Here is a 13,828-nt window from a genome sequence, read left to right as displayed (position 1 = left end):
AGATATAACGACAGTGATAGTAACCTCTGGGATATTGAGGATCACCACCCACCTCAGGGTTGCGACTTCGAAACCAATTTGTAGCATTTGTCGGGTAATGCTTTCCTTTAACTCCTTAATGTTTCACCTTATTCAGTGAGTCTGACTGTTCAAAAGACCTGAAACAAACATAAACCCATATTTTAAAGCAACGAGTCCAAAATTAATGCGACAGAGTCGTAACCAGAGGATGTTCGGCTTGATCTAATTTGTATTCGTTGGTATTTTTCTCTCAGAAGTATACTTATAATGACCAACGGAAGTACGAAAATACCAATTAATCTAAAATAGAATAGAATATGTTATTAGCCTATATATAAATATTCCTCTCATAGCCTCCATTCAAATATGAACTTATATTTCCGTTTATATTTGTATTCCATTAACTAGACGGCAGACGCTTCGAAACCAAATACCTAACATAGTTTAATTAGCAGCATAATTGAAGCTGTAACTCTAGCCACAACTACGCAATTCTCTAGAAAATAACAAAAACCGGAATGGTTCATTTCCGCCTTTACCCTCGAGAACAAACACATCAGATAGCGTCTGTAGGATAACTGGATAAGTCACGTAATGTAAACATAGATGTCGACCAAAATAAGAAAAATCAAATAAACAAGATAATTGGATCAGTACATCTATTATCATTACCAGTGATTTCATATACCTATACATCTTCCTGTAATACAACCGTCATTACATTGTGCGTTGTGTTAGAACTATTTCATATATTGTGATTCAAAAACATCAAATGAAACTTTGAACTCATAAAATTGAAATCAACATCTCACAAAATGTTGACATAAACATCTAATTAAAATGGTGAAATCAACATGCAATTAAGGTGTTAACGGTTTGGCTGTTCTCAGGTCTACAAGTCTGTGGTATATGTCGGCCTAGCCTGCTGTTCCATCAGTATCATTCTACTCATCCCAGCGATCATCATATTCCTCTCTATCAAGTAAGTATTGATGTGTCTCCCCATTCCTTTCATCGACGACCTCTAATGCTTCGATACTTCCTTGTGCAACAAATCGCTCCATTTGTCATCCTCTAAATCATTTGCTATTGAATGAAAGACAGGCTTGTGAGATATAATTACTGGAAAAGTCACATTTATATTAAATCACTAGATATTCTAAAGTTTGACTTTGGTGACATCAACAAGCAGTACAAGTCCAAAGTCATCGTTTACTGGTCTGTATATAAGGAAGGTGGTATGTGGGAGTCACGCTTTTATTGCTCTCACCTCATTGTATTACATTATTGGCAGACCTAAGTACGGGGTTATAGATATCACAAAAACAAGCATATTATTATGCAAATCCTAGTGCAAAACAAACTTTTAATGATCTTGATTTTTAATTATAAACTTGAATATAATTTTACATTATGGAGTACACTCCGATAACATAAATCTGTTCTTTTCAAACAATTAAATCTACTATTATATAGATAATTTCTCAAAATTCTTAAAATTGTCACATCGTTGTATTAGTCGATCAGAAAAGACGTTACTATCTGTAGTTCTATTTGTACCATATCTTACAGAGTAAACAAAACAATTACAAAATTTCAAAATTTTTTAAGGCAAAATTTCATTGAGTGTAAATGGGTTGATTCCTTTTACCATCTATTTCATGGTTGGTTGTCTTTAAGTTAGAATTATATTTAGTTTGCAGTGAAAGAAACCGTTTATACATCAAACAGAATCATTGTGTTTCTACTGTGAATAAAAAATGCACTCTATTTTCTGTGCTTTATGTTCTAGATAACAGTTTGTCTTCGATGTGACATTTAACCGGTCCAACTATCCTTAAGAATAGAAGTCGATTTAGCATTTAAAGTTATTGCTTTCTCTGAAATACATTATGTTGTCATTCTTTTTTTATGAAGCCGAGGAACGTTTCCAATATCAAAAGATCCTATCAATGTGCCCCATTGTAATAGGTCCATACCTTCATAGGGCACCAAACGTCACAGTTTGAAATTACTTCGAATCACCTGCCATAGTAATTAGAATACCAGTTGAAACAAATAAAGTGTTTCTGTTTTCGTGATTGCTCAACTCAGCAAGCGCCTTTGAATGAAGTATGGTAAGGTTTCAAGCAGCATTGGTGTAAACATTTAAATATTTCACTATACATATTACATATATTCATCACAGAGTACCATATTTTGCTTTCACAAATCGAAATGAATTAGTAATGTTGCAATACAGACCTACTGGGGATATGTTGCGTTACAAAAACTGCCTTTAAACAGGAGAAATATTGTTTTTAAAGAGAATGGTGGCTCATATTTAATGTGACAGATGATGAAAAATAGATATTAAAACATACTTTACAGACAGTTGTCTGTATTTATCGCCATGAAGCCACAATACATCCAATAGTTTGTATTGAAATAGAATACCTTTGAGGTAGGCTCTGGGTTTTGTCCTCTTGTCGAGACACACCCTTGTCTATAAAAGTGGAGTGGGACAACTGGTTCGCCCGTTGTCAGTATAATGCGACAGGGTGGGGTGTGTTGCTTGTGTCTTCGGCGGCATGCTGCAGTGACACAGCGCTACAAAACCGGGTTCCACTATACAAGAAGACATAACACGAATATATCGCCGTCTTGCAGAACCTTCACCAAGCACTTCATACACGCAAGACACACATGGGACGCCGTTCTTACATGACCATGGCTGTTAATAGGATGTTAATTAATCACATAAACAAACAAAATTGTAAATACCTTTATACCCGTGCGATTAGATTTCGCGTAATACACGAGCATTAAGATGCTTTAGTCATACAACCGATTAAGTCGGAAAAAAACTATGACAGCAACCAACAGTTTCTATCATTGTTTATCTTCATCACATACGATCATTATAACATACACATTATTTATCTTTAGACAGTTGAGATCACAACAGAGGATACGTCTCCATTTGTGTCTCTTCATGTCCTTCCTGTTGACGTCCGTGTTTACTCTGCTGTGGGATATGACTGTCTACAGCGACCTGCTCGATCATCCACGTCACCATACAGTCATGTATCGTAACTCTGTACGTATAACAGTATAACTGGGTCCAGTTTGCTCTAATTAGATATATCACAAACAGAATAATAAAGAATAACCTAAACCATATAATTATTCCTTTGAGTTGTAGTTGATAAGTAATCTCCACAAGTAAAATCACCTTAAACATGTTTCTCTCATGAGGAATTGTTATATATTTTTGCTTTATTTCAGCTTGGCTGTCGTTTTCTCTACTTCCTTAAGAGGTACTCCGTATCGGCTAACTACTTCTGGATGTTCTGTGAGGGCCTGTATCTACACCGGTTAATAGTACACGCATTTAGGGTCCCACGCTCTCTGCTCTGGTACTATCTTCTCGGCTGGGGTAGGTATTTGATAATTGTCCGATGCTTCTATAAAATATAAAAGTGAGGTTCTGCATTGTAATTAGGAATTCTTTTCGTGCTTTTAGGTATTTTAACAATAAAACAAATTCTGTTGTGGCGCATTGATATAGTTCAGTTTGGCGAAGGACTATGCTGCTTTTTAAATTCCCCACGTTATTCGTGTAACGGCATTATACACTTTTGTAAGTAAACTTCTAACCACTGGAAATGTGTGTAAAATATGAAATTAAATAATCCGTGTTGAGATAAAAAAATAAATCGATAATTTGATCCCTACAAGTGCAAAGGCCGATGGCCATTGTTCATCTGCAAATAATTTGTAAGGTATCTTTTTTATCTTAACACGGGTGTTTATATATTTTATTGTCAGTTTAAGTTTATTAAGATTTATTCTTAAAGTTTTGTCTTTCGTAAAAGTGAACGGTGAACAACAAAGCCCTCTTATCTCCAACTATAGTTTTACATCTTAAGACTATTTTTGGCGGGTTTCGATTTTGTCAATAAGGTAGCCCAGTAGAGTCAATTTCTAGTATTCGGATGGTTCATGGTTCTTAGACGTCGCTATACTGATCATTAAACTGGTTTCTACAACATATTTGTCTGAAGAACCCAACTCGTTTTAAATTAATTAAATTGAATGATCAACTATAAGGATTTCCTTTTCCTAATACGACCTTCGATTTCTCGTCGGAGTTCATTCCGCTCAGGGTTTCTTTACCATCAAAGATTTTAATTACGTCTATCTCAGTCAGTCGTACTCGTCGGCATTTAAAGATTTATTGAATTTGAATTTAATTGAAAGTGTCGTCCCAGGTATTGGAGCTTTATTTTTGTCATAATATTCATTAAGTTATATTTCGTAAAAAAAAAGACAATATCTTCAAAATAGGTAAAATGATCTGTAATTATAACGTCAGGATCTATTCAGCTTCTATTAAAATGACATCGCTTAACACACCTCGTGTATTAATATGGGCATTGATGCATTTCCCTTTGGACAACTTTATAGGTTTCTTCAAAAGGCATTGAAATGTTTTCTGCTATAACGTAAATCACGTATAGATATAACATAAAAATTAATTAGGAATTTAACAAGGAAAAAAGCCATGTTTTCTAATACGGGAAATAGTATGCCAAAGAGCACGGCAATCTCAGATTGAAGAAGATCATTTTCACGGATAGATATTTGGTTTTAATTTTAAACTTATATTCAGTTTAAATTCCATTCAAATGGTCATGCGATTGATTCTTTTGTAAAAATGTATCTGACAATTCAATTACCCTTGATATTAACTGAAATAAAACAATTACCATACAAATCTCTTTTCACATCCCGTACCTAACGCCTGGTCTGATTTGACACGACCAGTCCAGGCGGAAGTGGTCAGTCAAATGATTCTTGCCTATTCGGTAAATCTACATTAATTAATCACTATTTTTTCTAGGTCTCCCTTTCGTACCTGTGTCCATATATTCCCTCATCAAAGCTGGGATAGCAAACCATGGGTACGTAGCATTAGTGTGAAAATGAACATTTGGTAACGTATTGTAATGCACGTGTATATAATAGTTGGTAGATTCCTTCATTATTACTTCCAGTTGTATCTATCCATTGGTATTTCAAGGGAGCCAATTCTTGCCATACCGGTTCTATAACTATTATGGCTGAAAGTCATACATAAAATGTTATAAAATAACATACGTTCTATATAACAGATCAATTAAAATTATAGATAATGAACTGTAAACGCGTCCACTACAGAAAATCAACAGATATAATAATGTGTAGTGTAATGGCAATCATATGCTGTTGCTTTTACTTATTTGCAGGTGCTGGATCAAGAATATGGGTCACTATGAATGGATAATATATTCACCGAACATCAGCTGTATACTAGTACGGTTTATTAATATTATTAATGATTTCATTAGGGAAAAATTGTTCTGCTGAATATCAATCATGGTTTTTTGTTCATACACATGCATTTACTTAGAATAATCATCATGACAAACGCTATGGCTTTAAACAACTGAAAATAAAAACATCATTCTGTTATAACGGGGTAAAAAATATTCATGATAATGCGTACATCATTTTTGTTCTCGATTTAATGTACAATAAAAACCTAATCCACTGTCATTTGTGTTGCAGGCTAATTGTCTGTTTCTCTGTAGTATATTGAGGATAATGGTATCTCAACTACAAACACATCCTAACGAACCAAGTGGCTACAGGTATAGTAAATAGACGATGTATTTTATGATACATTGTTGCGACATAACTTCATTACCGCCAGCTTATGTTGTTTCCTTAGCCCATAATCACGATAATGATATGGTTGGATTTTCAAATCTGCTTCCATGGTATTTCTGTCCGGAATATGAGTACTCCGGAATAGTATCCGGATTATCGTAGGTCCATTGTATGTGAGCTCGCTTTAAAACAGTATGGTACGGAAAGAGAGGGATATTTGCGTTGGTAATGAGAAAATGTTTGTGATGTATTTAATTTTGGATATTTGTGTGATTCTTAAATTTACGAAAATGGTGTTGTTGGTCGTTAATCAAAGTTATGTAATTTTTAGTGTTTATGTTAATTGGGTTGATACTTTGAGGAAAACACGCTTTGTTAAAAAAATGTGACTTACTCCTGTCATTTTACAAGGCACCTTTATGCTGTTAAAAATTTAGAAATACTGTAAAGATGAATAACTCATATCGTTATCAACCCTAAACTGTAAAAATTATATAAATGTCACTGTCATCTATCTACACAACAATAGAAACCAAAACCATTGTCCGAAACATTTTGTTTCCAAAACCATTGTCCGAAACATTTTGTTTCCACAGGCGTGCTCTAAAGGCTACATTTGTGCTGGTACCATTATTTGGAATTCAAATATTTGTCATCATATATCGTCCACATGGCTCAACATCTCATCGCTTTCTTTATGAAATTGTCTCCAAAATCATCACTGATTCTCAGGTAAAGATTCAAAACGTTTTATGAATATTTGCATACTTAAATAAAACATGAATTTATGAGGTGTATCCTTATGTAGATGTCTTCAAATGATGTAGGATGTGTACATTTTTATCCCCCACCTTCATCGAAACGAGGGATATTAATTTGGATCTGGTCGTCCGTCCCTCTGTCTGTCTGTAACGCTTGGTTCCCGTGCAACAACTGTCAGCGAATAATCTTAAGCCGTTTTTTTGTAACTTGGTCACATGGTTAATGTGCTAAGGGCTCGGATGAGTTCGCTCGGCACTTTCATTAGACCCTATTTGGCGGAGTTATGGCTCTTTGATTAACGAACAATGGCATTTCCGACTGTTTCCGTTTAATAACGAATTTTCTCGAAACTTGCTAACATCGTTTAATGTCTCAGGGACTTGTGCAAGTTAGATCAGCAGTTTGATTGGAGCCACATTTTGGCTAAGTTATGGCCCTTTGATTAACGAAAAACGTCATTTGTGTCTGTTTCCGTTCAATAATTCATGCAAATATTACCGGATTTTTTCGAAACTTTCATAGGACCCTATTAGGCGGAGTTATGGCCCTTTGAATCACGGAAAATACCATTTTCGGCTGTGTCCGTTCGATAACTCTAGCACATATAACTGGATTTTCTGAGTTATGGGTCTTTGATTAATTAAAGCGGGGGATATAAATTTCACGAATTTGCTTGTCTTTATAAATAAAGTGATATGTTTTCTTTGCGACGTGTTGCCAATTCGAAGCCTATTTGGCACAAAACCACTGAGTGTCCAAAGCTTGTGGTTTTGGCCAAAAACGTCTTTTTTCCTATATGTATTTAAATCTGCTTGGTCTATCCATGTTGATTATCATATATCAAATGAGATATTTCTTTATGCTTTAATACTCTTCATGATTGTCCAATAAATGATGTTTTGTCTTCTTTTTACCAGGGTGCTATTATTACGCTGATATACTGCTTCGGCAGTGGAGAGGTATGTAACACCCCATACAGATAATGAGGTATCCAGTTATTGCACTTAACACATGTTTTATCCTGTTTTATCCCATGCCTATGCATGTTTCACAATGGAAAATCCGTGTGATAAATTCCACAGTTGTTTATCATTTATGTTAACACAATCTAGTGTATAAACACCTACATCGCCTCTGATTGGTGAACTCCAAGATCTCTTAATTCCGATTGGCCCTTAACTTCGAGCTACTTTTCATAGCGCATTCTCTTTTAAATAGCATTTTATTTACTGTATAACAGGTATTTGCTTATTCAAAGTACTAACCAATAGAATATTGGCTCTCTATTTAGGCACTATATGTTATAGTGGAACATATCACTACACAATTTATGGTGGTAAGTTTCCCTGAATGAAGACGAGAAAATGGTAACCGCGGTATGAATATAGAGTTAAAGTTATACATGTATGATAAATAAGTTCCCCACACGTAACTGTTGGTTATCATATTTATCACATTGTAGTAGTAGTAGGTCAAATATTCTGCTGTGTATTGAAGAATAAGTGAGGGATAACGTTAAGATGGTATCTTTTCATATAATGATAAAATTCGTTCTTATTCTTGAAGTAATTGTTGAATATTAGTTATCGCTATGTCCAACTTTGCTATGTAAGTCATTTAGAAATGTAATATAATGAAGCCATGGAAGTTATGGTAGTTCTATTTCAGAACTATTTATCAATATCATACAAATCCGAAATTTTACCACCTCCTCCCAGTGTACCGGAGTCAATGTCAACGCTGGACATGACGCTGGTCGTTACTCAATGTTACGACGGTATTCTTTGAAAAAAAATAGAACTATGTAAGGTTGTAACATTTGTACATGAATCATTTTGTTATTTACAGGTTCATTCCTATCTACGATCCCGATGTCGGAGTTGTACTCGAGATCTTCACCTCCGAAACAACACAGCAGTCAGAACTCCAAGTGTGTCAATGACACAATACACTGCTATCACCGCCAGTCAGCCGAGACTGTCATGCTCTAAAGACACCATTTTGAGTTCTAAAAAGGGAGATCACTACGAAAATAAGAATCGTGTTACTATTAATGGACAAGTCCATTCACATCATTTATATCGTTAAGGTTTCTGTATTTTTTTAACTTTCGTTTCGATTCGTTTGATTTTTTACGTAATTTGTTATAATATAAACCTTTGTTGCTTCCAGAGATTGAATAAAGATGCATTGGATAGCACAGAACCGAAATAGAGAACTGGTTGGCACCTAAAATCCTTATATGAAAATAAAATTTGTATCATATGAATAACGAAGATGAATGTCACCAACATATATGTTGATCCCATCGATCAAATATTCTAAAAATAGTATAAGAATACTACTTTAAGAATTTTATGTAAGCCACAAGAAAATTATTTTGTCTGATATTAAATACTGTGATAAATAACAGTAAAACTTCTTTTTTTATTTGTTTTTTATATGTTTCTTTATCTTTTTGAGTCATTTTTGCCCGTTTGAGATTATAGTTTATATCTATGGTTTGCTGATTTTTATTAATGTTAATTCATGTAAATGGAGTTGCTGAAACTTGAAATAAAATGTTTCGTTACGTTTTTGTGTTCTGTGGATTTTATCCTAGAGTAACAGTGGGTATACTCAAAACGTCTTAAACACACTAATGTAAACTGGTTATAGGATTTCGGGACCCCTTCGCCCATATCACCCACGATCGACCAAGTCCATATACACCCTACCCTCCTGAAAGACTCGAGACTTTCATGCTACCACCATGGATTTTTTGTCATCCCCCTTTTAGTTTGGAATAGGAAGGGGGAGTAGCGGATACACCAGGGCTCGAAACTGGGACCTCCAAACACTACCGCCTAATGCACTTCCCATTAGGTCACGTGGTCGCTGAAGATCGACCTAGTCCAGTCTCAGTCTACACTTGTAACCGAATAATATAAATGATATGTTAGTTATAAGCATATAAATATACATGGAAAAGTTCTTCATTTGAAACAATGTTATAATGAAACACGTATAACTTTACCGCAGACGAAAAAGTAATTTTTCTACTAATCAAAGTTCTCACAATATGTATATAAAATAAGAGAATTTCTAAACATTTCATACATTGAAATTCCTTTGTTCTTCATTTGTTACATTATATATAGGTATCAGATGTCGCTTTTATGTTAACACGCTAATGCGTCACATATTGAATATTTTCTTGGACGAATTGCTCCATATAATCACGGTGAACATAAAACGGAATCCAATTCCTATATTTACACTCACGCGACATTTTATATATATATTATGCAAAAAAAAATCATCAGTGACGTAACTATTCAATAAAACTCGGTCATAAGTGGAAGAAGCTTATTCAATTGAACAGTCAATAATGACTCTTTACATAAGGTAGAATTATATTCATTAGCGACTCCAAAAAATCAATATATTAGTGTAAAATAAACCTGACAAACAAAATAATTTTCAGAGATAATTTTATTTAATTAGATCAAATATTTATACGTTCTTATTTTTAGAAAAAGTTTACATATAGCGTAAAATTGCACAAAGTATTTGCACTCGGCCACATATGTATGAACTCGGTGACCGTTATTGTGCAGCGAGGCGAAGCTGACGCACGCTTAAACATTGGGGTTTACCGAAGTTGTCAAAACACCTGTGTTCAATTCAAGTAATTCAATGTGATTGAGATTCTCGTCTGACTTGACGATATTGCATCCCTGGGGGCAATTTGATTATATAATCTACTGTCGATTCATCGATATATGGCACAACTGTAACGGGAATGGATAGTTTATATATACTTAAATGTTTCACCTTGTGTTCGCAGTTAGCGTCGTTAGTAATATTCCGGAAGTCTATCTACTTCCGCTCTTGAATCAATTCCGTAAGCATTATGTACCCTTATCGTTCATTGGTTGACACGGATATTGTTAGCTATAGGTATAAATAGCGAGCGCACGTGTAAATCGTTAGTCAGACGGATGCGTTGAGTCGCAGGTCAGCTCACCTTTCTAACTTTCTCTCCTTTTCTAATGTAGGATTTAGGTATATACGCACGTGTAGGGGTATTATTATAGGATAGGTGAATTGTCCTGTGGAACCAGGTCGCGGGTGGCTTATAACGCACGCTCCCTGTCCCCAGTATGTGAAGTTATAATAGTAACAACTGTGTAGGGCAGCTTGACTACATGTAGGTTATAGGGAATATTTTGTAGCCTTTCATATTGTATTTACTTGTCTAATATCCACGGGGTATAATAAATATATGTTAGTTAATGTTTATTTGCCTTATTGTTTTATGTCATAACTGGTACGGAACCCAGAGTACCGAACCTGGGTAACTATATTTGTTCACATCTAGACAGGTGAAAACCTCGCCTGTTACACAACTACACTTCGATGGATACAATGTATTTGTGGTGACGCATAACTGTCAACACGTGGATTACTAGCGATACATTTATTTTATAATACAAATAATTAAAGTCTCAACGAACAAAGACAAAAGAATAACTGACCTAAGAGGGTCTCACTGCCGTCCAAACCAAAGACTCGATCGTAGGACGAACACAGATACAGAAGTATGTTTACATTTTGACATCCATCATTTTGAAAAAAATGCAAGCACGTCAGAATATTTTCCCCGTTTTTAATACAATTGTTTATTAAAAAAAGTGTTTTTATTATACATAAATGATATATATATAAATACATATATTGTTTATATTTTCCAAAAATTCTATGAAAAACAATACTATACATGTGACGTGCGTCATAATGTAAACAAAGCCATGTGTGTGGGTTTTTTTAAGTAGCCCCTATACGTTGCATAGAACATTTTCAAGCGCAAGTTCAAAGTCTAAGTTACCATGCAGTTATGGAAAACAAACTCGGCTAGTTTTTGCGTATAGTGAACAATCATAGAAAGTGTAAATAAACATGTATGTAATGAATTATTTATGTTCACTGAAATCAATGTTAGAATGTATCGCAAAACAGTTGTACATTTTGTAGTCAGACTTGGATAACAGGTTGCTTCTTTACATTAACGTCACACATTCCACCTCTAACTGACCCAACATACGATAAAATAGTATCGATTGAATGATTTAAATGAAATATAATTCATAATATATAAACGAGAAAATTTGCACAATGCAGTAGTGTGATTTTAAGTTAAATATAACTCTACCATCCAATAACAAACAATTGTAAATCACGCATTCTATCTGCTGGTAGTTCCATGATAGGCCATCAAATTATGTGATATTTGATTAAATAGCTTTACTAGTATTTTGGAGTCTTGGCCACTTTTTGCTATATTGGCCATATAATATAGGCTAATAAGTTGATGCGAAAAAGGTTCTAAAACAATTCTTTTATATATATAAATATATATATAAATTTTACCATTGATACTATTTTGGGGAGCTTAACGTCTTAAATAATGTAGGAACTGTACATTGTAAGCCATTTCACTGACAACAACACTTCTTTGTTGGACTATTGGTTCAAACAATAAAATTGAACAGGAATTGACAACAGTGACACACGCTACACCCTTCTGGCTTAAGAGGACTGTCCCTATAGTACACACGGTATTCCTTAGCTTCACAAACTTGGTGTTCCATCTGACGTTGGGATTCGTGACTCCAGCTTACGCTAAGGATAACATCATATTCCTCTGGCAACCAATCATAACAAGCCCATCCACCTGAATACAGTAAACAACACATGGACATGTATTCAATGAAAACACCGGTATTACTATATATTTTGTTATCATACATAGATGGTTCTAATAAGAGAGCTGAATCCCTATAAACCACCTAGTTATATGCATCAATGTGTTGGTGTGAGGGATAATGTGTGAGGGTGTAATGGTATGTGAGGTGAGGGTGTGTGTACTAGTGTGTGTTAGTGTGGATGTAAGTTATTGTGTGTGTGTGTTATATTAAATCTATGCTTTGAATTTTGGAAGATTTGCTCCAGATAGGATTTGATTATTTCAACATCCTACTTATAGTCAAGGTCATTTAAGGACGTGTTAGGTTTATATGGTGAAGATGAAGGAAAGCCATCGGCCTACGGTCAATACCTGGCAACTGTCCCGCCACTACCCAGAGGAAGAGGGCTTGGAGTAATGTGTTGGGATACCTGAACCACTCGGCTATTGCAGCCCAATCCAGTTAGGCAGAGGAAGGTTAGGCAGTCAGGCGTATTATTTCTCTAATACTATTTCCTCCATAACAATTTTTTGTTTTTGCTCTTTTTTAGCTGCGTTGAAATACCTTTTTTATCTAATGCTTACAATCTTTATTCTGTTGAATTAGGCAAGAACACGGTAGAACTTATCGACGGTATTATGCGATATTTGTTAGAACGTATATAAAAGCTTTCAAAAGCTATCACGATATGTTTGCCAATTTTGAAAACAATCCATTAGTTGCTGTATAAATAATAAAACGAGTGTGCCAATAAATGATAGATAATGGACCCAAAACTGGAAGTTTTACTAGACATGTTACTGTTATGAAAGGAACGTGTCGGTGTGGTGGGTCACTCAGCTGACGGAGCATGCATCTTTGGCTCAGTCCTTAGAGCCGTATTTTTTCACATCTTGAACCTTGGTTTGATTCCTGGTCGGGGAACCCGGCAGGAATCATATGCGTTCTTCTTCACGGTTAATCGAGATAGTCTTCATATTCTTTGATTACTTAATTTTAAAGAATTAACAAACTTTTTTATTGAAATAATTTCACAAATGAAACTAAATTACAAAATGAATTAAAATACTTATCCTTCAAACACGTGATATAAAGCGAAGATTTCTTCCTAAAATAACGTGATGTAAAGCGAAGGTTTCTTTTTTTCAATAACGTGATATAAAGCAAAGATTTCACCCTTCAATAACATGATTTGTATTTTTGTCTACTAAAATGTTGTAATGTTGTCATAACAAATAGTATGCATCATCATCTACGGAGTTCAATTTCTTACCTTCAAAACAGTAACATATGTTAGTCGACTGGATGCAAGAGATAGCGATTTCGGCACTCGGATAGGACGTGAATCATAAAAGCATCGTCCTTCTTCACTTTTTTTTTTGAGAATTTATATATTATTATTACAATATCAATATTTGTTTACCTCTAACTTGTACCAAGCATGTGTATTCATCGTCTGAGATAGGAAAACATCTTTCGTATATAGAGCAGTTGTGGCTATTACAGGCTTCTCCTAAAAACTAAAAGATTTCAATTCTCCAAATTATTTTTCATCATTATTCTAAATGCAAATTTAAGAAAAATAAAGAATTTTAACATAGACAATACAAATAAATCCAGAT

General features: G+C 34.6%; 2 protein-coding genes across 2 annotated transcripts in view; both read left to right on the top strand.

Annotated features, from left to right (window-relative positions):
- LOC138316988 (calcitonin gene-related peptide type 1 receptor-like) overlaps nucleotides 1-8,969 on the top strand; it is a 46,847-nt gene extending 37,878 nt beyond the window's left edge. The window contains exons 3-11 of the mRNA XM_069258622.1: nucleotides 912-1,003; nucleotides 2,950-3,100; nucleotides 3,289-3,439; nucleotides 4,907-4,967; nucleotides 5,292-5,358; nucleotides 5,614-5,696; nucleotides 6,312-6,447; nucleotides 7,395-7,436; nucleotides 8,326-8,969. Coding sequence (XP_069114723.1) covers nucleotides 912-1,003; nucleotides 2,950-3,100; nucleotides 3,289-3,439; nucleotides 4,907-4,967; nucleotides 5,292-5,358; nucleotides 5,614-5,696; nucleotides 6,312-6,447; nucleotides 7,395-7,436; nucleotides 8,326-8,565 — 1,023 coding nt within the window. The 3' untranslated portion in view covers nucleotides 8,566-8,969. The remainder of the gene's footprint in view (nucleotides 1-911; nucleotides 1,004-2,949; nucleotides 3,101-3,288; nucleotides 3,440-4,906; nucleotides 4,968-5,291; nucleotides 5,359-5,613; nucleotides 5,697-6,311; nucleotides 6,448-7,394; nucleotides 7,437-8,325) is intronic.
- The window catches only part of LOC138315422 (cyclin-dependent kinase 10-like), a 274,004-nt gene that overhangs the window by 139,152 nt on the left and 121,024 nt on the right, over nucleotides 1-13,828 (top strand). The gene's annotated exons all lie outside the window — the stretch shown is intronic.

This window comes from Argopecten irradians, chromosome 2 (genome assembly GCF_041381155.1).
Source record: "Argopecten irradians isolate NY chromosome 2, Ai_NY, whole genome shotgun sequence".
In the NCBI taxonomy this organism is placed as follows: Eukaryota; Metazoa; Mollusca; class Bivalvia; order Pectinida; family Pectinidae; genus Argopecten; species Argopecten irradians.
Note: the sequence above shows the minus strand (reverse complement) of the source record. Positions and strands in the feature narration are given on the sequence as shown.